Here is a 26,635-nt window from a genome sequence, read left to right on the forward strand (position 1 = left end):
TTCTATAATATCCCCCCTCAGCCGTCTCTTCTCCAAGCTGAACAGCCCTAACCTCTTCTGAACATCAAAATGACTGCTGCAGTAGCAGCACATCTGGTTCAGATGCCGTTCAATGTCCACCTCATTGCAAGTAGGAGAGCATATAGTCTGTATTGAAGAGGTATCCAACTCTGATCTTTGATGCCTGAAAACCAATCTGGTTTTCAGATATCCCTAATGAATTTGTATAAAATAGATTTACATACAATTGAGGCAATGTATATGCAAGTTTATTCCATGTATATTCATTAGGTTATGCTGAAAACCTGATTGATATATATGGCCCTCAAGAATGGTGTTGCACAGTGGACACCTCTGCTATATTTGATGTATCCTAACTGTGCATACTTATATGCATAACCTAGAGTTTAATGATAATATCTGTATTACCTGTGTTCAGGTTTCACATGCACATGTTATTCATCTACTGACATGTTTCTTTTGTTTTCATTCATCAGTGTCAGGAAGGACAATCCAATTCATAGTTAGCGGGTACTGCTGGGGGCTCCTGGTTATTTGAATATGTAGATCTACCTCCTATGAGACCTGCAGGAGGGCTCAGGTGCTTACCTTGCACCATAGATCAGCTCTGGCATGTCCTGCACGGCCAGTTGATTATTAAATATGTCTCTACATTTCAGAATGTTTGCATGGTTGAGTAAGTCTCTGCCTACAAGTGTGAATGCATATGGCTATATGGTCATAGTGCATGCTGGTGCAACATCATGGTTGGAGGTCTATTTTCTGCACGTAAAGCCAGCTGCCACATGATCCCACAAATTTCCCATTGCTGTTTACCATTCTTGATGCATGCAATTTCGAGTTAGGTGTCAGTTGGTTTTTGTATGTCATCCATGTGTTTATGGTGGGAGGAAGCAAGGATTGCCAGTTGTTTCTTCCGTATTCTGCATGATCTCACATCTCTTGAGGTGTTAACAGTTTTCCTTTTCCTCTTTGCAACACAGGTGGGTATCAGTGGTTACAGTGCTGCCAATTTTTCTTTTTAAGGAAAGATGTAAGTGCTTTGCTATAGATCAGAGGTTCCCAAACCTGCCCTGGGCATCCCCCAGCCATGCATAATTCATTGTGGATATCCTGAAAACGTGACTGGCTAGGGGGTCTTCACGGATAGGTTTAGGAACCTCTGCTATAGATGGTTTCTCTTCTTTTGCAATTATACAATGGCAAGCGACTTGTAAGGTTAAAAATGAAGACAGACAATACAAATGGGAGCAATTTTGCTTGGTCCAGTGAACTGCAAGTATGCAGGTGCTTTCAGTGTGCATGGTTTGTAGCCACTTTTCAAAGGAAAGCTATCCAGGTAGTTTCCCATTGAGAATCAGGTGGTGTAAAGTACACATACTGGAAAGCACTTGTGTGGTTTGTACCTGTTTGTGAGGGCAGCAGAAATAGGGGTGGATGGGGGGGGAGGGAATTGTGCATGTCTTATGAAAACAGTATGTAAGGTGTGCACATTGTTTTCCTTTCCCCCGGAAATGCCTCTGCGCAGTCTGCCTACAAGTACACACACCATGGAATCCCACACAAGCTGGACTGAGGAGAACAATTTTCGGACAGGTCGATTTACCCAGGGATATCGCAATTTACCCAAACTAATGGCTTTGAAAATTATCCTTCCCATGATTTCTCTTGCTAGTTAAGTGCTAATTTCCAGGACAAGGGAAGGCAACTTGAGTTTTCTGCAGCCAGCCTATCAGCTCCAGCTAATCTCGGTGAGGCAGTTAATCAGCTCCTACTGAAGACAAGAACAGCCCTGCTTTATGACATGATGCTATCTGCATCACTTGCTGTTGCATAAGAAATCCAAGAAGCTCAAAAATGGCGGGAGGAAAACCCATACCTCACCCCAGGAAAGGAGACAAATTCAGAGGACTCTTAACAGTGATGAAGATCAAGTAGAATGTGGTACTCCATTAGAGATGTGCATTCGTTTTTGCCGAATTGGAAAATTGCAACGAAATTGTCCAATTCGGCATGTTTCAGGGAGCCCGAAAAAAATCAGGGTTTTCCCATTTTTTCGCAAAAATTCGTTTTTCCGATTAGTGCGCACTAACGGGAGTCAGTGCGCACTAACTCCCCGTTAGTGCGCGCTAACGGGAGTTAGCGCGCACTGACAAAAACTAACAAAAAGTAACAAAAACTAACGGTTTTTGTCAGTGCGCGCTAACTCCCGTTAGCGCGCACTGACAAAAACTAACAAAAAGTAACAAAAACTAACGGTTTTTGTCAGTGCGCGCTAACGGGGAGTTAGCGTGCACTAATGGGGAGTTAGCGCGCACTAACTAAAAATCGATTTTTCGCGAAAAAAAAGACCTGAACCGAAAAAACCCGACATTTTCCATGGCGGCCAAAAAACGAAGAACGACACGAACACAAAAAACGATGCACATCTCTATTCTCCATCAGAAATTGAAAGTGAGGCTGGCCTGGTGGCTCAGGTGTCTGCCACATGGAGGGTCCCTGATTGATCCCCAGAGCTTCACCCCGGGTCATCTGGAGCTGGGATGCTGGAGTAGTTTCACAACCACCATAAGGGAAGGGATTCATGGTCATAGTTGAGTGCAACACCATGGTCATTATGGAGATCGATGTCTGGTGGCTGAATTTAGAGCCCATGATACAGGGTTCCAGGAAGGAGCTCTGCATGACTGCCGGCCTCAGGACTGTGGCTGCAGTGACTAGACCAGGGCGAGTTAGAGAGAGTTTATTAAGGGGGGGGAGGAAGGAAGGAGAATCCTCAGGTAATTGTGAATGAAGACTCATGGTGCCAGAATCGCAGCCCTTGTTCTAAGCTGGAAGAAAAATGAGAAAGGAGGAGCTCAACCCTAAATACACAAACAATAAGAAGTGAAAATGGGAAGGCCAGATTGACCTTTCTTCCATATTCTTGTTCTCTGTTTTGGTAATGAGGGTGAGTGATTCCTGTTTGTTTCTCTATAATAATGCTATGTTTGACATGCTTGCATCCTTTGGAATGCACAGTGCCATGGATGAGTGCACAGATTTACGTCAGCCTTGAGCAGAAATATTTTGGGGTCTGAGGGCTCTTAGTGGCAGATGTGTGTGTGCAGAGTAGAGGCCATGTCTATAGCAGATCCTTCTCCTGCATGCTCCAGATGTCTCAGACCATGACAAATGTTTTCTTTTCTTGCTAGATATCACGGGATTATCTGCTTTTATGATTGCAGGAAATCTAGTTTTGCCTAACGCATTTGGCTGAAGTGAGCCCAAATAAAGCAGCATGGAATCTGACCCTTGACACCTTCTATCACTCGCTCATCGTGTGAAAAGGGACAGGACACCAAGGGGGAAGGCTCTTCATTGCCACCTTGCCTAATTTTTCCCTGAAACTCAGATTTCATAAACTGTTACGCTGCCTAAAATACGGAAATTGTAGTTTTATGCCAAATTATTTATTTATTTATTATTTATTTATTTAGCAATGGTATAGAAGAGTTTTTAAGTTAAATACCATCGCAACGGTTTACATGTAGGCACATATTTAATGTAGGTAAAAGTGTACTATAGCACATTCTAACAGGTGCCGTCAAAGGTTCAGTTACAATATATCATTAGACATAGTCATTTAGCGAAGTAGTTCATGACCAGTTGTACCAAGGTACTTACACTGGTAGTTTTATCACACATAGTATTATAGTTATGCTTTATTGTGGTGTAGAGTTCATAGACTAATCTACTGTACAGTCCTAAGGACTGTGTGTCAGTGCCTTTCTATCTTTTCCTGACTAAATTTCTCTCTATTCTCTCGTCTCTTTGTAAAATGCTTGCTGCAAGGAGGAACTCCAGAGTTAACTTCTTTTGAAGGGAAAAGGACTTAAAGTTTTGAGATCCAGGAGGAAGGTTTTTTGGCTGCCCATTCCTTCCTGCATTTGGAGCAGGGCAAACGGCCTGTTTCCAGGCAGATCGCCTTGGAAACTGGCAGTCAATCTGGGCTTAATCTACACACACAGACATGTATCAGAGAGAAGACTCCCCAGGGGCAACTCATAAGAAGTTTATTCCAGTCACCCCCAGAACTCAGGGCCTTGAAAGAAGAAGAATCCACACCCTGGGGAAAGAGACTGAAGAAACAGCAAGGCCAAGGTTCCAGCTCCTAAGAGACAATAAATACGTTTATGGCCCTTTCGGTGTGCAGCCTCCTCCTGGGATGGGGTTACATATAAAATAAGAGGAATTCAAAATACTTATCCTTGGGTGCAACAAAAGTAAAAGAAATGTAACCTTCCTTAGCTTCATTCTAACAGAAGACAAGATTAGCGCTCACCAAGACAGTTTGGAAAATCACAAATTAATAAATAAAATATGCATATTTAATACACTGAGAGTCCTGCTCACAGCTTTACAGTTTAAGCTAAAGAGCAATTTTCATAGGAATTTCCAGGATAGAAAAAGTTTAACCCACAAATTCCATCTGAAAATTCCCTCCCCCCCATGTGGGTGAGATCACATGCAGAGCTCCATTAGACACCTACGTTTACCCATCCTGTCGAGGAGGCATTCCCAGGGAGGGGTTAGGCCAGGAGAGGAAACCAAATACATAATTTTGGAATTTAAAAACTTTTCATGGAGTTTTGATTGGAAAAGTGTCCACAGAAAAAAAATAAAGAAAGAAAAGCAGGTGGCAACCTCTGATAGTACTTGGCCCTGAGGCAATTTTCAAACTAAATGTGCATGCGTATGTTTCCTTTGAAAACTGGTGCAAAACTGTGGGTAGGAGATACCCTCCCCCCTCCCTCTAAGAGAGGGATTTTCAAACAGCCCACCTAAAATTAAACAGAAAAACCATGCAGAAATTACACCAATTTTCAAAGTGGACTTATGCAGACAAGTCTACTTGGAATAAATTATCCCCCCCAAATCTACTCCTATGCAGTTATACCTGTTGCTATGAATGTGGATCATTTTTCAGGACATTGTATGCATGTATTTTTGAATCTGGAAAAGTACATGCGGAGAAGTGCAAACCTCTCCCCAGGAAACATCTCCACTTAGTCCAGAATGACTAATGTGCAAACAGGACATGTGCACAGGTTTACCCGCATCTTGGGCAGGCCATTTTGTGAAAGGCCATTTCTGCAAATTAAACACTGTCTTACTCACGCAGATGCCTTAGGATATTGCCATCTAAAAGTTTCATTTCCTACAAAAATATAGGAAGCAGGAGCACTTTCAGTCTAACGAAAAATGTGTTCTGGCCAGAACGTCTAACTCTTCTGAGCCAGCTTAGCAGACGTGAAATAAAAAAGTTGAAAGATTAAATAAGAAAGCTAAAGCAGAAGTTAATTTCCAAAGATTTATTGAAGCAATGCCAGGTTGCTCATACACTGATTGGCAAAAAATAAGCAATTTTATTGGAATTCAGAGATTTGGAAAACAGTATTGCAGCACAAGATATTGCTATCACGAAGTCTGTAAACTTGGGACTCTGCTGTAAACTCTAACCTCATCTCGAGTCCTTCGCTTGCCAAGACCTAAATTCTAAAATCTAGCATAACCCTATCTTGCGCTCTTGTTTTAACTGCGAAAGGCACTTGAAAGCTGTTCCTCAATGACCCAGCCTTAGCTTGCTGGTAAGTCTCCTGGTTTTTTGCTCCAATGAAAATACCATGCTAGGCTTCCATGTGCTTCACTCCAGGTCATCATCGTGGTCGTGGTGCTGGGAAGTTTCATTAATGACCTGAGGAAAATGAAATGACATTAAAAAAAAAGAAATGAACACAGTTTCTCACTTGATAGGCTGAGTCACTATTCATTTTGGAGCAGCATGCTGTATGCAATGGCCAAGTGCAATCCTAACAGAGAGGGTAACTTTATAACTCCAGGCACAGAAGAAGTCTGCATGGACACTGAACGCTGTAGGCTTTATGAAAGCTTTTCAAAGTAAGCTTATGTGCAGAAGTTTGCTTTGAGAATCTGTATGTGACCAGGCTCATGCAGAGATTCGCTCACATACAGTTACACCTCTTCAGGAGGGGGACACAACTTGTGCGTGCACGCTTGTGAGCACGCTTTTTGAAATCGAAAATATATGCACCTGAGCGCCAACTCAGCCCCCCTGGCATGTCTCTGCTCAGTTTGCGTAAAAGTGCATGTGAGACCAGGCTATGCGTGTCCTTTTTCACAGAGAGCCGTGGATGATTTTTAAGATGCCTAAAATCAGATTTTAGATGCATAAATAGCTTTGATATATTATCCCCAGAATGATATATGGCTGGAAGAGGTAAGAGGAGATTCTTATTTTTCATGCTTACTGCTATTAAAGTGTCAGGCGGTCTTATCACTAGGAAATAGAAGAGGAAATCTAGCTTTATTGTTGGAGAATGTATGCATTTGATAGTGTTGTGTATTTCCATATCTGACCCTGAGGAAGGTGGCTTTTGCAGCAATGACAGAGAAGCACGGTGAAAAGCACAGCATCACCCCCAAAAGAGGAAGTACTGGCACAGCTGCAAATGGGTGATTGCTTTTAAGCAACTGCCCAAATCTTCAGCTCCGTGTGTCACCAAGACTAGTTTCAAGTGTCAGCTTTTTCATGGGTTCGCTCTACAAATACACCTAAAGAAGGTATGCAAACTAACATATATCATACCATCCCCCATATTGGAGTGGAGGAGTAGCTCAGTGGTTAGAGCACCCAGGAGACCAGGGTTCAAGTCCTGCTGTCGCTCCTTGTGACCTTGGGCAAGTCACTTTACCCTCCATTGCCTCAGGTACAAAAACTTAGATTGTAAGCCCTCTGGGGATAGGGAAATACCTACAGTACCTGAATGTAAATGTTTTTAGTAAAATAAATTTGGTGAAAAACACCCTCTTTGGAATGCATGTTTCTACCAAGCATGAGAGCATGTAGCAACCTGGTGAGAGTGCCTGCCAGTCCATAGGCTGCCCAGTAGCCACCGGAAGGGTAATTTTCACTTAGCCTGAATAGAAAGTCAGCAAAACCACACCTAATTTGCCCCAAGACTTATGCACATAAATCTTCTTGGAAAATGATCGCATCAACACTACACCACACAAGTTCCACCTGCTCTTTGATGCATACAGATTTGTCCTGAAAGCTTGTGCACACTGCTAGCTTCTATAAAGTATGCACCTAAATCCAAAGCCCTCCCAGACTCCACCCCCAGGAATGCCTCTGCTCAGATCAAGTGCAGAAGTTCAACTATGTATCAGTCAGGCAATTTTATAAACAAGGTTGCTTCTGTGGGTAAAACTGGTTTACACACAGACTTTCCTTGGGAAAAAGCCATTTATTTGGGTAAAACATTGTACCCATGGAGATGGGCTCTTTGAAAATATTCACCCAGTATACCGGTAAAAGCTTGTGCACCGTTTTCCCCGACAGGTCTGCTTTTACCACACTGTAGTGGAGACCATTTCCTGGTAGCCTTAGCTCAGGGAGAAAAACTATGAATGGTGGTGTTTTATTTGGAAAAAAAAAATAAAGTACCCACAGAAGAAGAAGATGCAAGCCTGTGCAGGAACTTTTTCCTTAGGCAGTTTTCAAAATGAACACGTGCGTGTAGCTGCACTTTGCAAACTAGTGCAACAGCCAGGGGTAGAAAGCACCCCTGGACTTGGCAGCTCTGTGAGTGGTAGGCACACTACACCCCTGAATATCTGCACATGGAAATCTCAGCACAGTATTCCATCCATGGGATTAAGGCCATTGCGATACCTGCTGATTCTTTTTACTGATCCGTTTTGATACCAACCTGCCCATCTCTGGTCTCAACAGTCTTAATCAAGAGTGTCCTCTTTGAGTGAGTGTCCATTGGGTATGACTCAAGGTTGGTTTCTGTACGAGAAACAAAAATGGTTGCAGTGGGCTACGTCATTAATGTATTAAAACAGTGACCACATGCCTAGTACTGAAAAGCACTCCTTTACCACTGAAACATATAGATAATGGTATGCAGTACTATTGGTAGAGAAAGGAGAAGCTGTTTAACAAATGCCAATGTACATCTACAGAACACAGATATAACCTACGGATTTTTAGATTGAATTACTCCTCTTTCCAAATCCAAGCTCAAAGTAACAGATACAGTAGTTATTTCCCTACTCCAGAGAGCTTATAACCTAAGTTTGGACCTGAAGTAGTAGTAAGTAAAGTGACTTGCCCAAGGTCATAAGGACTGGAGCAGCAGCAGGATTTAAACTATGCCTCTGCTACAATCTATGACTACCGTTGGCCACAATCTAGCACTAATCTAAACCTTCTAAAAGTTTTGACACATATACATTAGAAATGCTGCAGCTGTACCATCCAATTTTAAACTAATATTTAAAAGACAACAATACCTTGTGATTATACAACTTAAAAGATCACATCTACAAGCTGAAATGGCTCCCAAATTAGTTATTAGAAATCTTGGTTCTAACCAACATTTTGTCCTTCAAATTCTGATACAGCAAACTCTCTTGATAAATGTGCTGACTAGCAGCTCGCTTGCTAAACAGAGGTGGCCACTGTAGAGAATGCTACATTTCATAGAAACACGGATTACGGTGGCAGATAAGGACCATAAAGCCCATCTAGTCTGCTCAGTTTCATTCCTGGTGGTATGCTAGAGACCCCAGTTGATTTCTGGTTCTCATCTCATTTCTTAAATTTATTAGCAGATACACTGATAAATCAATCATTCCGGCTCAGGCTGCTAGAGACACTCTGTAGGATATGCCAGTGTCAAATCCAGTACAAGATTTGGCTCTCGTATGCTAATGTAACTTCATAGCAAGCTCAGCAGGTAGGAGACATAGGCCCAGCATTTAACCTTCTGTGCATGAAATAACGGACTAACTGTAGAAATATCCAGTAATAGCTCTAAGCTTTAGGACCTCATCCAAGTAATATTTACTAAAGAGGCTATAGCCAGTTCACTTGGCAGGATATAACTTCAGAACATGAGGAACCCTCTCCTTTGAATAAGGTCAAACCCTCATCTGCTTGAATTGTATACACCTATTCTGTCCATAGTTCCTTTGACCTACTTTTACAGGGGGCTCAGGTTCCCTAGCCTTATTCCAGGAGAGGATACCACCAGCTGAGACCTCCTCTTATAGCTCAAACCCTTCAGCCCTCTGCTTCATTCATTAATTTGGGAGACCCTTATATTTTCCTCTCAGTTCCTAGATACTATTTTTGCCATCTAAGGATGAAATAACTGCACCAGGCTCTAAGGCTTTGTACAGTGGAAAATGTATTCCCTTTTGTTTGCACACAGTTCTGTGCTGTATTTACAACTCTATGCACGTTATTATCCTTGCAAAATCTACCTGTTAAAAAAGCAGGAGCAAAAAGGTCTGTGTTTATAAAGTACTTGTGGGCTTTGCACTAAAAACAGACAGTCTGAAAATTGCCCTCTAATAAAAGAAAAAAATCTTTTAGTATATCAGGCCCTTAGGCTTTACTCCAGTCTTGTAACATGAGCATAAAATATTGCTCATGTTACAAGACAAGGCAATGCCATAGAAATCTGAATATATTCTTTATAAATATGAGAAAAACTGTTTCATCTTACCTCTTATGTTCATAGAAGCTAACTTATGAATAGGCAAGCAGATTCTGAAAAATAAAAAGTAACAGAATCCTTTTAGTGACACTCTGCAATGTTTTTTTCCTTCTAAAAATCAATCCCACAATAAACAGTTAACGTAACATCCAAAAATGATCCGGCAGGTTCGTTATTCGGGGTCTTCAAATGAATACAGTCATGGTATGTAGCCATATTGAAGGATGGAACAGAGTCCTTAGGGGGGAATTTTGTAACATTTTGTATACTTTAGCCAGCAAATATGCACATGGGATACTCCAATTTTCAGAGAGAACTTGCGTGTGACAGCTTTGAAAATTATCTTAGCAAAACTCCACACACACACACACACACACACAATTACTCCTGATATCTGGTGCACACAGTTTTGCCAAAAGAATTTACAAGCAGATTTTTTAAAATGAAAAAAAAAAAAAGTGTGCACATACGTTGCAACCCCGCCCAGGCTCCACGCCACTGGAATGTCTCTCCCCTCTGTGCACTAAGGGCCGGATTTTATAAATTAGCGCGAGTGCGTACTTTTGTTCGCACACCAGGCGCGAACAAGAGTACGCGGGATTTTAATAGATACGCGCGTATCCATTAAAATCCGGGGTCGGTGCGCGCAAGGCTGCCCAAGATCGGCAGCCTGCGCGCGCCGAGCCACGCAGCCTGCCTCCGTTCCCTCAGAGACCGCTCCGAAATCAGAGCAGCCTCAGAGGGAACTTTCCTTCCACCCCTCTGCACCTTCCCTTCCCCTACCTAACCCACCCCCCGGCCCTATCTAAACCCCCCCCCCCCCCACCTTTGTCGGCCTGGAAGCAGGCGTAACTTTGCGCGCACCGGCCGGCTGCCCCGCTCCATGTTCCGGTCCCGGGGGCTGGTCCGGATGCCGCGGCCACGCCCCTGGAACGCCCCCAGGCCGAAACCACGCCCGCGGCGCCGCCCCCTAAACGTCGCTTCACGCGCGACACGCCCCCAAAACGCCGCGTCACTCCGGGCACGCACCCCCCCGACACGCCCCTCCATGCAAGCCCCGGGCCTTACGTGCGTCCCGGGGCTTGCGCGCACCGCCGAGCCTATGCAAAATAGGCTCGGCGCGCGCAGGGGGGGTTTGGGGTAGGTTTTCGGGGGGTACGCGCGTATCCGCGCGTACCCCTTTGAAAATCTACCCGTAAAAGAATAAGCACGCAGTACGTATGAGTGGGATTTTACTTGTGGGTACTGATCATGCAATTTTCTAAAGGGCCGTTTCTGTGGGTAAAGCAGTCCCTTTGAAAATGACCATCTTGGGGCTTGGTTTTCAAAATGACATGCATGCAGAAGACCCTGTTTTATGAGTGTACGGGGTGTTTTGAAAATCAGGGACAAGTGCATGTAAAAGTACGCATGCAGCTCTGCTTTGCATACAGTTTTACAAGCACCGAGGAACGGGGATCAGAGTTGCGACTTTCATGCATACCTTTTGATTTTAAAAAGCCTGAATGTCAGTTACCGTGCACAAACTACACCCCGCTCTTTCAAAACTAACTTACATAAGTAAGTTAGTTTTGAAAAGGCTCAGTAAAGTCTGTGTTGACAAGGTACACGTAGACTTTACCGCCATGTGGGCTATAATAAGATTACCCTCCCTGTGCACACTTTCCATTTGAAGTGCAACTGTCTAAAAAAAGGGAACGCAGCTCAAGCACCCCACAGACAAGCAGTTATCAAAAAATTGACAGCGGTGGCCATCTCCGGTCCTCAGCAGCCACAAACAGGTCTGGTTTTCAGGATAATGAATATGTATAAGATTTGCAAATAACTGAAACTGCACGTAAATCTCTCATGCTTATTCACTATGGATGTCCTGGAAACCAGGCCTGTTTCTGGCTCTTGAGGAGTGAAGTTGGCCAACTCTGGGCTAAAGCATACAAATGGGTTTCCAATGCAATAGGCTCACCCTACAAATGCAGTGGCTAAGCTGTTAGAGTGCACAAGGCTACATTCATGTCCTCCTTCAAGTAAAGATACTCAATGTGACATCACAGAACCCAATTAAAATCTTTCAGCTGACTCCATGCATAGACAGTTATGTGCACTACTTCACAATCCATCAACAGTGCCTACAGATGTGGCATTTTTCCATACCTGCCTTCCTCTCCTTCCAGCAGTTTCCTGTAGGTGGCAATCTCAATATCAAGACCCATCTTCACATTCAGCAGATCCTGATATTCACGCAAGTGGCAAGCCATTTCCTCCTTCATGTTCTGGATATCTTCTTGCAAACGGGCAATAGTGTCCTGGTAGTTAGCAGCTTCTACAGCAAAGTTCTCCTCCAACTCGCGCATCTGGCGTTCCAGGGATTCATTCTGCAAGGAATAAAATATTCAACAATTGAATATATCCGGTGCCAGTGAAGATAGCATGCACTGCTACAAATGTCTTTTCAGCAAAAAAAAAAACAACAAAAAAAATCCACCTGTGTCAAGCTCATCACATAAAGGGATTTTATAACTGGGTAGGCTGGCAGACCAACATTCCAACCTTTGATAACCTTAGCAACTCTGTCGACATGTTAATCCAGGGCAGGGGGGCTCAAACCGGTCCTACAGACCCCTCCCTAGCCAGTTGGGTTTTCAGACTATCCCTAATGAATATGTATGAGTAAGGTATGCAAATAAATCTCATGCATATTCATTAGGGATATCCTGAAAACCCAATTGGCTGGGCAGGGGGCCCCATAGGACCGGTTTGAGCACCACAATCCAGGAGAAGGTGAAATTTGTATCTATAGCCCATTCTACAGTGATGAAAAATTCTTCTCTCACCTCAAACATCACGAATGGCTCAGACTCACTAGATTAACACTTTTCTTTAGTGCAGCTATTTCGCCATGCCAACTGGTATCAGTCTTCCCTAAAGATTTGTTCACTTGCTTTTGAATTGATTTAGTGCTGTAGCCACATCAACGTCTACTGGCAAAATGTAGACCACAGTGATTATTATGGATGGAAAACCAGAAAATTTAGCTGGAAAGAAGGGGAAAGAGGCTCTAGAATGAAAGGTCATAGGGTAAGGGTGAAAGGGGATAGACTCGGGAGTAACCTAAGGAAATATTTCTTTACAAAGAGAGTGTAGTGGATGCGTGGAACGGCCTCCCAGTGGAGGTGGTGGGGACAAGAACGGTATCTGAATTCAAGAAAGCATGGGACAGAGAAAGGATCATTAAGGGAGTGGTAAGGATTGTAAAGCTGAATAGTTGGTGTGGATAGGCAGACTAGATAGGGCATATGGCCTTTTTCTGCCATTGTATTTCTAAGTTTCTTTTATTTATTTATTAGTAAGTGATACAATACAAACTCTAAAGTTGTTTTCACAATAGCAGTGCAAATGTTTCTAATCTGCTTGTTGTACAAATACATGCCTATAGTCCTTTCCTCCCTGATCGCCTCCATGGCTCATTTTTATTCTGCAGAACATTCATCCCTGTAAATGTGCAGGTATAATTCTCCCTGTATGTCCATATATAATATGCATGTAATGCAACATGGGGCTTTAGGTTTTCCTGTATCTTAACACAAGCAGTAGTATGAGAAATTTCAAACATTGCTGCAAACACAGCAACCTACTTCATGCAGTTATAGCACAAAGGAAAATATTTCCTATTGCTTTTCTGCCACAGTTTTCCTCTTTAATTTGTGCTGTGCTTGTATTATAATCACAATGTTGCCTCCTGGTATCTCAAGCGAAAGGTCATGCGGCAGAGAGTATGCTGCTGGCCTGCATCTATGTATATAGACCTCTTTTCCATGCTGGTACTCACAGTTCCTTTCAGTGCATCCACCTCGCAGGTGAGGGACTGGATCTGCCTGCGGTAATCACTGGTATCTTGTTTGGCCTGGCGCAGGGCTTCATTGTTGCGATTAGCAGCTTCGGAAAGGTCTGCGAACTAGTGAGAAGCCCAAATGACTATTTGTGACATTGAACTACAAAATCAATATACCTTGGAGAGGTGCAGGATTCATATTAGCAAGCTAAACAGTTTGTGACATGGTCGTGTAATTAAATCTAAAGTTCAAATGGTCGACTATGACAAAGCTGCCAGCAGAAAGATTATTACCAGTGTTGATGAGTAGATGAAACATTGCATCTGGGAGTTAAGCTAAGGATTTATATACAAACCACAGCTAATAGTTTTATTGTTGCTGAACCTATCTATGCATGCTTCTTTACCTTGGACTTGTACCATTCTTCTGCATCCTGCAGGTTCTTTGCTGCAACATTTTCATACTGTTGACGGACATCCCGCAGACAGGCAGTAAGATCTGGCTTAGCAACGTCCATGTCAATCTGGATATGCTGATCCTGGAGCTGGGCATACAGTTCATGGATTTCCTGAAAGAAAAATACAACCAAACTTTAGGGGAGCAGTGGTCTAGTAATTGCAGCAGCAGCAGCAGGTTAAGATTAATGAGCCATGCTGGGCCATGAGTTCGCTCACTGTCTGGGAGGCCTTAAGCACATCAACACAATTCACAAGAGAAACTAGACTGAGTGCAAGCAAATTACAAAGAAAAAGCAAGAGTCTCTCGCTGTCAGGAATGTCCACATAATGAGCCACCAAATCAAATCAAACATGTTCCAAAGAACAAAGAGGTCCAAATTCAAAAGCATTTAGCCAGCTAAAGCAGAAGTTAGCTGGCTAAATTCTAGCCTCCTAAAAAGTAAGATGGCTAGCGTTTAGGCAGCTAAGTTAGGGGTGTTCCGGGGGTGTAACTGGGAGGAGTTGAGTTAGCTGGTGAAGTTAACCAGTTCACTCCAATATTCAAAGTTAGCCAGGTGACTTAGCTGTCTAAGGGCTGGATTTACTAATGCCGCAAGGCATAGTGAATTCGGCAGTAACGGGGGGGGGGGGGGGGGAAACGGGAGGGGGGGCGGTCCTGCGATAGCTGGCAGCAATTGCACCTCCACGGTGCGATCGCTGCTGGCGTCGCGCCAAATAACCACACCATAAAAGGTGTAGTTATTCGGCGCAAAACTGGCAGCGAAAACGCAGCGTACCTTTCGCTGTCGGCAAAGTCTTCACGGCGTCAGCCCCGGTGCTGCCCCGACTCCCCCTCTTCCGGGGCTGACACTGCCACGACCTTGATATCGCACGCGATAAGGGACTGTTCACGTGCGAAACGTCCCTTATCGTATGCGATCCGCTTGGAAAATGACCCCCTATGTCTGGTCGGGCCAAAGAGCTATCCTAAAATTTGGGGCTATAGTCAGCTGGCTAACTTTAAGATAACCACACTATTGAATATACCTCCAGAGTGAGGAAGATAAGTATATCTGTGTCTGAATATGGACCTCTCAATAACTTACTTCATCATGAGTTTTCTTTAAAAAGATGATTTCTTCTTGCAGTGTTTCAACTTTGCGCTCAAGATCCAGGCGTGCCAGAGAGGCATTGTCGACATCCTAATCAAAATAAGAGATTGTTTCCAGTTGCTTGTATCAATTTGCACATATTCACTGCAAGCTTCTCAGCTGATCAGAGCACGGTAAAAGGTAGTGGGGCCCCAGTTCTACCAAGGCGGGAAAAAGGATTAACCAGTAACAGAATGCATATACTTCCCTTATAAAATGAAAAACACAAATAGTATGTGATAAGTTTAGGAATTATATGCTGTTTTTTAAGACATGTTCTCCATTTTTTTTTTAAATGTTAATAAGCTTTTCGGCATCACTTTCCACATTCATTTAGAAAACTTGCTATGATGTTATAACATTTCTGCTTCTCAAAAACAGGATCTCTGGAAGGCTCAAAAATATGTATTGCATAACCTTGGCTGAGGTTTCCACTTCCCCATCCACCTCAGCTGCTCCAGAACTAGCAGAAAACTGAAAGATCGATCCTTCTAGTGCTGCCTCCCTCTGCCTGCAGGAGATTCTTATACAAATATTTGGCTGCCGTATGTAGTGCGCTGGCATGATTTCTCATCATGAGGCCAAGGCACTAAAGTGCACGAACACTTTGAAAGGCTTTAATGCACATTAAAAGTGCTTGTGACACGCATAATCTTGTTTGTGTGTGATAACAGCACTTTTAAGGTTATTAATAAGCTCACAAATGTTAATGTCAAACCCTATACTGAGGTAATGAGATGCATAGAAAATAAAACATGTTAAAATGCGCAAATGTGAACACAGAGCCTTCAATGCAAAAAGCTTAACCACCTTGGGGAAGCACACTTAATATCTGCGATAATTTATGAGCTCCTGTGCTAAATTTAATGTTAGTAAATTAATACAAAACTCATCTGCATGTCATTAACATGAATTATTAACATGAGATAATTAATATGCATTAATGGCAGATATCAACACTTTAATACTTCAGCATTTTAGGAGAATATTCACAATCCACAAAAAAAATGCACACATTAAAAATGTAGTCTAAACTGTGCATTTTACCACTCTGTGGAGTGAAAAGCAGTTATGTAAAATGGAGAAATTACTTACCTGATTTCATTTTCCTTAGTGTAGACAGATGGACTCAGGACCAATGGGTATAGTGTACTCCTGATAGCAGTTGGAGACGGATCAGATTTCAATCTGATGTCAGCACTAGTACATATACCCCTGCAGGAAGCTCTGCTCTTCAGAATTCTCCTCGAAACGCAACTGTGGATATATGTGTGTCTAGATAATTTGATTAACTTGGTTAACTTTGATTAACTTGAATAACTTGAACTGGTTGACATGGGCAAGAGCTGGAGACCACCAGTGCCCTCAACCAAGAAACGCCGACACCCGGTAACTATGGGTATTCTAGCTGAAGGGAAGCGTGGCTTACCTGTGCTTGTCTTGCTCTTGGAAATTGTCATCCGAGGTTTCCGTGTACTGCGGCAGCCGTGGGCGGGATACTGAGTCCATCTGTCTACACTAAGGAAAACGAAATTATCAGGTAAGTAATTTCTCCATTTCCTAGCGTGTAGCAGATGGACTCAGGACTAATGGGATGTACGAAAGCTACTCCCGAACTGGGTGGGAGGCTGCCCAAGGCCCACTTAGTACTGCCCTTGCGAATGCTGTGTCCTCCTGAACCTGAACGTCCAGGTGGTAGAACCTGGAGAATGTGTGAATGGAGGACCATGTTGCCGCCCGGCAGATCTTGGCGGGTGACAGCATCCTGGGTTCCGCCCAGGACACTGCCTGGGCTCTAGTGGAATGGGCCTTGACTTGTAGAGGTGGAGGCTTGCCTGCCTCTATGTAGGCCACCTTGATTACTTCTTTGATCCAGCGGATTATAGTTGCCTGCGAGGCCGCTTCCCCTTGTTTCTTTCAGCTGTGAAGGACGAATAGGTGGTCCGTCTTTTGTACGGATTCAGACCTTTCCAGGTATCGGCCTAGGAGTCTGCCGATGTTAAGATGGCGAAGACAGCGAGATTCTTCCGAGTCCTTATGCTCGTCTGGAGATGGCAGTGAGATGGTTTGGTTTAGATGGAAGTGAGAAATCACTTTCAGGAGGAAGGAGGGGACCGTGCGTAGCTGTATGGATCCCAGTGTGAACCTGAGGAACGGTTCTCGGCAGGATAGTGCTTGAAGTTCGGAGTTACAACGGGCCAAACATATTGCCACTAGGAATGCAGTCTTCAAGGTTAGGAGTCATAGGGACAGACCGCGGATAGGTCTGAAGGAGGCTCCTGCTATGAAGTCTAGCACTAGATTGAGATTCCATAGGGGTACTGGCCACTTTAGGGGTGGTTGGATCTGCTTGACCCCTCTCAGGAAGCGGGAGACGTCCGGATGAGATGCTAGGCTGATGCCTTCCACTTTGGCTCCGAAGCAGGCCAAAACGGCCACCTGAACCTTGATGGAGTTGAAAGACAACCCCTTCTGTAAGCTGTCCTGCAGAAATTCCAGGATCATGGGAATTTTAACTGTTTGCATAAGGATGTTGCGGTCTTCACACCAGGCTTCGAATATTCTCCATATCCATATGCAGGTTAGCGATGTGGAGAACTTGCGTGCTCGGAGCAAGGTGTCAATCACTGCCCTTGAGTATCCGCTCTTCTTCAGGCATGTCCTCTCAATGGCCAGACCATAAGAGAGAATCGAGTTGGGTCTTTGTGGAGAATCGGGCCTTGCTGGAGCAGATCCCTGTGTGGAGGTAGAGGGAGAGGGCTTCCCGTCAAAAGTCTTCGCATGTCTGTGTACCACGGCCTTCTTGGCCAGTCCGGGGCCACTAGAAGTACTAGCCCCTGTGGTGTTCTATCTTGCGGATGATCCCGCCCAGTAGTGGCCACAGGGGGAAGGCGTATAGCAGGTCTTCCTGTGGCCAGGTCTGGATGAGGGCATCGATCCCTTGGGATTGTGCTTCCCATCTGCAACTGAAGAAGTTGGGAACTTGGGCATTGGATCGGGCTGCCAGGAGATCCATGGCTGGGGTTCCCCAGTGGTTTACTATCAACTGGAAGGCTGTAGTCGACAGCCTCCATTCCCCTGGGTCTAGACTTTCTCTGCTAAGGTAGTCCGCAGTGATGTTGTCTTTTCCCGCAATGTGGGTGGCTGAGATCCCTTATAGGTTTGCTTCTGCCCACGCCATTAGAGGATCTATTTCCAGGGACACCTGTTGGCTTCTGGTTCCTACCTGGTGGTTGATGTAGACCACTGTTGTGGCGTTGTCCAACATGACTGACAGATTTTCCCCAGAGTCTGTGCCTGAACTGTAGGCAGGCTAGTCTGACCGCCTGAGCTTCCAGTCGGTTGATGTTCCATCCCGACCCCTCCTTGTCCCATTGCCCCTGGACCATCAGTTACTGGCAGTGGGCTCCCCACCCTCAGACTCACATCCGTGGTGAGCAAGATCCAGGTCGGTGGAGATAACCTTACTCCCTTGCTCAGATGGTCTTCTTTTAGCCACCATTGGAGCTGGTTCCGCACATCCTCCAGGAGCTGGAAATGAATGGAACATCGGGTTCCATCGTGACAGAGAGAGCGCTGTAGCGGTTGCATGTGAGCTCTTGCCCATGGGACCACTTCCAGGATTGATGTCATGAGGCCGAGGACTTGGAGGTAGTCCTATACTTTGGGGTGAAAACTTCTTAGCAAGTTTCGCAATTGGTTCATCAGTTTTCTTCTCCTTGTAGGAGGGAGAATGACCTTGTCTTGTCTGGTGTCGAACCGGACTCCCAAGTATTCTAGAGATTGGGAGGGCTGCAGACAGCTCTTGTTTGTTTGTGTTGACAACCCACCCAAGGTTCTTCAGTAGAGTCTTGACTCTGGTGGTCGCCTGATGACTTTCCTCTGGAGATTTTGCCCTGATCAGCCAATCATCGAGATATGGATGTACGAGGATTCCTTCTTTCCTCAGTGTCGCCGCCACTACAACCATGATTTTGGTGAACGTCCGAGGTGCTGTGGCTAGCCCAAAGGATAGCGCCCAGAACTGGTAGTGGTGGTCTAGGATCATGAAGCGTAGGAAGCGTTGATGCTCGTGATGGACCAGGATGTGCAGGTAGGCTTCTGACAGGTCCAGGGATGTAAGGAATTCTCCCTGCTGTATTGCCCTTCTGACCGAGCGCAGGGTTTCCATGCGGAAGTGTGGTACTCTCAGATAGCAGTTGACTGACTTGAGATCCAGTATGGGCCGGAACATTCCCTCTTTCTTGGGGACGATAAAATAGATGGAATAGTGCCCAATATTTTGTTGTTGCGTGGGTACTGGCGTTATGGCCTTTAGGGCGAGCCATTTGGCCAGTGTGGTTTCCACTGCCATCCTCTTGGAGGGTGCGTGGCAAGGAGATGTCATGAATTTCTCCAGAGGGATGTTATGGAAGTCCAGATAGTACCCCTCTCGAATGATGGTTAGGACCCACTTGTGTGCTGTTATCTTGACCCATCTTTTGTAGAATAGGGCAAGCCTGTCCCCTATGGCTTCTTCCTGTGGATGGGTCAGCTGATTCTCATTGTGGGGTGCAGCTGGGGCCTGTGCCAGAGCCGGCTCCCCTCTTGTTGTGTTTGTTCCAAAAGGACTGGCCCCTGCCTGCAGGGCGAGGTGCTTGATATGTACTCTTGTAGGGTCTAAAACGCTGTGATCCTCTGTCCTTAGGGGAGAGGGGCGTTGGCTTCTTTTGTTATTGTCCTCCAGTAGCTAAGGTACTGGGGATTCACCCCATTTGTCAGCTAACTGCTTCTGAACAGGAGGGCTCTTTTAAAGGGCATTCTCGTGAGTTTCGTCTTGGAAGTCGCGTCGGCTGACCAGCTTCGGAGCCAGAGTTGCATTCTGGCTGCCATTATGGATGAGACGCCCCTGGCTGAGGTGCATACCAGGTCGGAGGTCGCATCTATGAGAAAGAATATTGCTGGTTCTAGTGCTTCGACGGGCGTGGCGGTGTTCCTGGTTATTGATAAGCAGGCGTGTGTCACCACGTCACAGCAGGCAGCAATCTGCAGTGACATAGTTGATACGTCGAATGACTGTTTAAGGATGGATTCCTGACGTCTGTCCTGGGCATCCTTGAGTGCCGCTCCTCCCTCGACTGGAATGGTAGTGCGCTTTGTGACCGCGCAGACCATGGCGTCCACTTTGGGGAACACCAGGAGATCTTTGGCTGAGGGTTCCAGTGGGTATAGGGCTTCCAGGGCCTGACCCTCTTTGAAACTGGCCTCCAGAGCATCCCATTCCAAGTCGATCAGCTATTGTAGGGCTTGCAGCAAAGGGAAATGGCGGGAAGCATGACTGAGTCCTTCTAGGAGAGGGTTCATCTTCGGTTCCCCTGTGGCACTTGTGGCTGGGATGGCGAGCTCCTTCAAGTTGAGAAACACGAGATTTGGTAGCTCGTCTTTGAAGAAGAAATGCCTAAGGGTTGGTAAGGTTCTGTTCCTGGAGGGATTTCCCCTTCTTCAGGGAGTCTTGATCTTCATCCGAGGTGTCCGTGTCCCCTATGGTGAGGCTTTTGGCCAGGGGAGGCATGTCTCTGGGAGGCCTAGAGGGCCCTGGGAGGCTAGGGTCCTCTGGTGGAGGAGGTATCTGATCGGTGGCGCTGGTTGCATATGGACAAAGGTGTGTAGACCCTTAAAGAATTCTACCCAGGAGAAGGATCCTTGGTCTAGGTTGAAAACCGCTGCGTTCCCCGGGGGCCCCATTTGAGGGAGGATCGCGCTATCCGAGCCTCGGAGACCGGAGACTTAGAGAAAGTTTTCTACCTTACCTTGTCTCTGTGTTTCCTGGTCTTGTTCCGGGCGGTCTCCGGCTGCAGGGGGAGGGGGGGGGAGGGAAAGGTACCTTCACCCCGCGCTCAGTATTGCACCCGCTGCCTCTCAGCTGCTCCCATTGCCGGGGGCTAAGTCCACGCCAGGAACCGGCTGCTGGACCGAGGCCTACCTCTGAGGGATCTCGGAAATCACCTCAGGAATTCTCAACTGGGGGAGGGACCCTTAGATATCACCGCAGGAGAGCGGGGCTCGTCTGGAGAGGTAAGATTTCTTCTTTGTTTGGAATTTTTCTCTCTTTGGTTTGAATACTCTAACGCTGTGCAAGCGTGTATAGAGTCCCGAACTGCTATGGAGATGGAGAAATACTGAAGAGCTGCACTTCCTGCAGGGGTCTATGTACTAGTGCTGACATCAGATTGAAATCTGACTCCGTCTCCAAATGCTAACAGGAGCACACTATACCCATTGGTCCTGAGTCCATCTGCTACACACTAGGAAATGCTGTTTTACAGGGTTATATAGGGCTTTTCAAAATTACCTGGGGGTTGTATGCGTAAAAGAATGCTTAGAAGTAATTTCATGCATAATTGAAAGAGGCGTTTCCAGGAATGGAGTTAGGGTGGGGGAAACGTTTATGCGTGTACTTTCTAAAATTGAAAGTACGAGCATAAATGTAGGTGTGAACGCCTACACTGCTCCCATGCAGATGTAAATGTGCACGAGTGTACCTCACAAGTGCTCGCACATAACTGCTAATTGTCCAAGAAGAATTACATGCACAAGTCTGCTTTAAAAATTATAGCTGAAGTCAGAATGTACTTTGTACACATGGATTTCAGCCCTAAGTGCAATGTGATAAAACTGGGCTCCCTGGGTCTAATTTACTAAGCTTTTCTCCTCGTGTGTCTATGGGTACCAAAAAAAAAAAAGAGGCTTAGTAACCCAGGCCTAAATCTTTAGCATTAACACATCCATCTCTATGCACACTAGATCATAAATACTGTCAGATATCTATCAGTAAAGTAGCAGCTGTATACTTCACATATTATATGAAATCTAAGACTCCCTCTGTCCTTCAAAGATATAATTGCCAAAAACAATGTTTTTAAATGTTGATTTTCAGTTGATGTGACAGAAATCATTGTCTTGGTTTAAAAAAAAGAATTACTGGGCTAATTTCACATCAGTACATTAAGGGTCAATCAATGAGTCCATGTTACAAAATGGAGTCCAAAAAGTAACTTGAATATTGAGAATTAAAAAAAAAAAAAAAAATCATGCTTACTTCACTCAGTAAGAATGTAGTCAGTTCCTGGTACCCCCTGAGCACAAAGGCAGCTATTATCCCTATCAATTGTCCTAATGCTACTACCTACATTCCACAGGGAATCCCAGGGAAACCATTAGCGGTCTTCTGCTAGGAGAACAGATGGTCCTCTGCCCTCCCCTCCCCCCATACTGGAACATTCAATAATTACTCAGTGTTAAGAGAGCCCAGCCTCATCCACAACCTCATTTTGCTCCTTTTTATCACAGTACTGACAATAAGAAAAAAAAAAAACTAGCAGACCCTAACAACTTTTTAAAAAAATGTTCAGATGCAGGTTTATGACTTCACCCAAGTGAAATTTCAGGTAAGAAAACGAGCGTATTCACTTCTACGCTGACACTGGCACAAAATCCAGAGCAACAGTTTCTACCAAAGAAAGCATATTTCCATGCAATTCATTAACCTTCCACTGTTTAAATGTCCAAAAATAGTATAAGACATGTTTTTGTTAAGAAAAAGACAATGGTTTGAAACTGATGCAGTATTCATTTTTGTTTTTACTATAATGTTCCAGAGCTCATGCTTCAATAAATTAGTCTATAAGGTGTTGCCACACTATAATTTTTGCTACACCAGACTAACACAGCTAATTCTTTTTAATATTTTTCATATTCACTTTAGTATCTGATGTTTGGCAATCTGAACCATTAAACGTGAAAAAAGAAAAAAAAAAACCCCAGGCAAATAAAAAAAGATGCGAAAAGGATTCCTGTCCTACCACTAGATGGCTCTGACATGTGCGTCACTGAAAGTCTTCTGGGAAGACAAAGGCAAACAAAAGAGGATTTTGTTAAAATGTAGATTTGAAAGAAACGAACGAAAAACAAAAGAAATGTACAAACCTGTCTAAAAGACTGCAGGGTAGTTTCAGCTTCGTCTCTTTGAATAATTTCCTCCTGCAATCTGGAAACAGATCACATGAAACTTTATAAAAAAAAAAAAAAAAAAAGGAAGTAACTGCTGCTGTGGACCACACTGGGGTTCCCCTACCACACCCTGTCATGCATCCAGTCACCCAGCCAGCAGTCGGATAATGTCCCTTGTATCACTGGGAGGACGAACCTGCCCTTTTCCCCATCCATGCACGGTCTTTCAGTACCACTTTGACAGATCTGTGTCCTGATATTGATGTGCATGAGTGGGCTTTCTGCCGTTACAGCAGTTTGGTGGAAATACAAATATAATCCATGGACAGTGCCAGAAACATTGCTGCAAACTCTGATAATGAGCAATAAAGTGCTCACTTATTTTTTTTTCAACATTCAGCTTTTGGCAAGAATTTCCTAAGTAGCTCTATAAACCTCAAGAACTGATTATTGAGCGATTCAAATCTTTGCACCCAAGTTTGAGTCAATGACTTAGAGAAAATCACCAGCAACTAAAAATCCATGCATTGTGGTTCAGAGGCTTACCCTGAACAAAAGATTGCAACATATGATCACGGCGATTCTAAGAGGAAATTGGGGGACGCCCACAAAAATCCATCTGCTAACTTCTAAACACCATCTCTACGCTACAATGACTGTCCCGCGACCTCCTTTATCTGCAATACCCTCTACCAAAAAGCTGTGAAGTTTTACAAAAGACATAAAAGTCACATCAGGCCACCTTGTGGACCGAATATCAATGTCCCAAAACATCTAACAAAAGAAAGAAAGAGAACTCTGGCATAGCCTGCCCGCAGCACGAACTCTGTACCACCACTCCAACTAGCAATTCAGAAGAGGAGCCATTTCATGTCCTCTCTTTTCAGAACTGAATAATAATAATTAAAAAAAAACCCAAAACCCCAACAACAAAAACAAAAGATGCTTACTTTTCCCTAAGCTTCTGGATGTCGTCCGCCAAGTTGTCCCTGTCCATCTCCACCCTAGCCTTCTCGTTGCTGAGCTGGTCCACCTGCCTGCGGAGCTCCCGCATCTCCTCCTCGTACAGGTCCCCGATGCGGGACTTGCCTTTGCCCCTCAGCTGCTCCAGCTCGGCCTGCAGGATCTTGTTCTGCTGCTCCAGGAAGCGCACCTTGTCGATGAAGTTGGCGAACCTGTCGTTCAGCTCCTGCATCTCCGCCTTCTCGTTGGTCCGGTTGGCTTTGAACTCCAGGTTGATGGCATCGGCCAGGGAGAAGTCCACGGAGTCGTGCGTCCTGGCCGGGGGCAGGCTGCTCCGGAGCCTGACGGCCGACGACTTGGTGTAGAGGCCCGGGGCCGAGGAGCTGGAGTAGACCGCCCGGCTGCTGCTGGGGCGGATGGCGCTGCCCAGGGAGTACCTGGAGGAGGAGGTGACATAGCGGGTGCTGGTGGAGGAGCTGGGTCGGTTACCCCCGAAGATCCTTTTGTAGGAAGAGGTCTTGGACGTCGTGGTCATGGCTGCGGCTTTATTTCTCTTTGTAGGTCGTTTTGTAACTCCCTCCCCGCGAAAAAAAAAAAAAGGCTTTCTGTGTATGTGCAAGTTTGCCTTCTCGCAGCTCCCTCTCCAGACCCCGAGCGGACTCCAGCAGGACCGAGGGGCAGCGCCCAGGGTGGTATTTATAGCGAGTAACGGGATCTGGCGCTAGCGGCGCCCCCGGCCACCAATCAGCGCCCGGGCCTGCCGCGCCGCAGCCAATGGGCGCCCGAGCAGGGGAGGGGCTCTTGGGCACTTGCCAGACAGCGCCCTGAAAGTGGCAGCCGCGGGAAGAAGGAGGAGGAGGATGGGGAGGGGAGGGGGCCTTGCGGAGCTTTGCTTAGAAGTTGCTGCTGACCCTCTCGGCTCTAAAACACGCTGCTCCCCAGCCCAGGCAGCTTACAAGCCTTCGCTGCTTGGAAGAGAGCGAACGCGTTTCCCTTTAGCCTTGCGCTCATTCTCTTCCCCTCTTGCTGCTTCAGATTGTGCTGCCCGCCGCATTGAAAGAACGTGACATCGATAGCAGACAAAAGTCCTGTGCCCGTGCTTGTCGCGGTAATAGCGGTACGGTACTCCGCTATTACCGCGACAAGCAGCCGGATAACCCGTTCTTCAGCTTCAGCCTACTGAGTGACCATGTGGAAGCTCAAGCGTCTAATAACACGTCTGGGTTTAAATGCTATTTTCCGACAGATACGGCTTCCTTTAATTAGCAGCAAAGTTGCCTGTTCATTTTGGAAAACAGTTCACCAGCGGTGACTATTTTCAACTCATAGGCTAAGACTCTCCAAAAAAAAAAAAAAGACTAGTAGCTAAAAATTCAGTGATGGCAGAACGTAAAAATAAAAGAAAGATGAGCTGAATCTATAGGATCCGTTATGCACAGATTAAAGCTAAGAAACTGGCCAGAGCAAATTGTGGTTCCCCCCCCCCCCAGGGTTGGTCTGCTCTTGAGTTTCCTCGGAGACCCTTGCCCAGGGGGCGGGCGCCCCAGATGTTTTGGCGACCGCAGCTGCAGCGCGGGAAAAAAATGGGCCAGAGTCCAAAGCAGAGGCTCGGGCTGGAAAGGACTCAGGAGGGAGTGGCCTCTTCTGGCGTACTTTCTGCACTTTATGGAAACAAAAATCGTTTCCTTATGCTTCTGGTTACTTTTTCGTTTTCCCGCTTCTTTTACCCTCAGGAATAACTAATTAGTAAAGGCAGTGCCTTCAGAAGTCGGCATCGATGGATGAAACTGTTTGCTAGGAACTGTAATTAATAATAATGCTATAATCTTACATGGATAATTAGGAAGCCATGCTGCATGCGCATGTTGGATGTTCAAAGAGCGTACAAAGAACTATATATACTCTGTATTTAATAAGCAAGCTCTTTGAACAGAGTTCCAATACACTTGGCGAAATGACGACAGACCGTAGCAAATAATATTTTCCTCCATAAAATGGTAAAGCGTGGATTCAATTAAATATAAGGAGGTTTTTCTCTTGGACCTACTTAAATGATTAGTTTCTGCAGACTTTTGCGTTTCAGTCCTTTCAGATCAGTTGAGGTCGAGGAAACGAAATGCTGCCATGGGTGTTTTCAGAATTCATACTAACGAACCTCTGGCTCATTTCCTTCCTTCAGACTAAAGGAGGCTTGCGGTTATGCTTGCACACCCACACAGCTTTCTGCAGCCTGCTACCAGCTCACTCATGGCTCGATCCTCTTTCCTCCCGCCACTCCTTCCAAACAAGTAAGTCCCAACACAATCCCCACTGGCCCCTTTCTCCAGCAATGCTCTTGGACAATACAATTTAATGTGACGTCTTTCAGGCGATGGGTACCAACGCACTTGGCAGTTCCCGTGAGAAACTACAATAAACATCAGGATAAAGAGTGAATGGCGCACAGTGGAATTGGCTGATAAGTGCATTAACTAACTGTGGTGCAGATGTTTTGATCAGGGCAAGGAGACAGACAAATATGATGGCAGAAAAAGACCATCTGGCCTATACAGTCTGCCCCATCAGCGAAGAATCAGAGAGAAGGAAGAAAAAAGAGAGGCCTTGGAATGGGATTTGAAAATAGAAAAACTGTTTTCAGGCAAAGAGAGAGAAAGTGGTTTCAGATGTTC

The 26,635-nt window shown here is 45.2% G+C and overlaps 1 protein-coding gene across 1 annotated transcript; it reads right to left on the bottom strand.

The window, feature by feature from the left end:
• Nucleotides 1-5,360: 5,360 nt before the first annotated feature.
• VIM (vimentin) lies at nt 5,361-24,638 on the bottom strand. Its single transcript, XM_029588759.1, has 9 exons — nt 23,954-24,638; nt 22,980-23,040; nt 14,970-15,065; nt 13,833-13,994; nt 13,423-13,548; nt 11,748-11,968; nt 9,606-9,649; nt 7,797-7,879; nt 5,361-5,758 (listed from the first exon to the last, which is right to left on the bottom strand). Exons 1-9 carry the CDS (start codon nt 24,499-24,501, stop codon nt 5,708-5,710), a joined length of 1,392 nt encoding a protein of 463 aa, XP_029444619.1. The 5' UTR covers nt 24,502-24,638; the 3' UTR covers nt 5,361-5,707.
• Between the last annotated feature and the right edge of the window lie 1,997 nt (nt 24,639-26,635).

This window comes from Rhinatrema bivittatum, chromosome 2 (genome assembly GCF_901001135.1).
Source record: "Rhinatrema bivittatum chromosome 2, aRhiBiv1.1, whole genome shotgun sequence".
NCBI lineage: Eukaryota > Metazoa > Chordata > Amphibia > Gymnophiona > Rhinatrematidae > Rhinatrema > Rhinatrema bivittatum.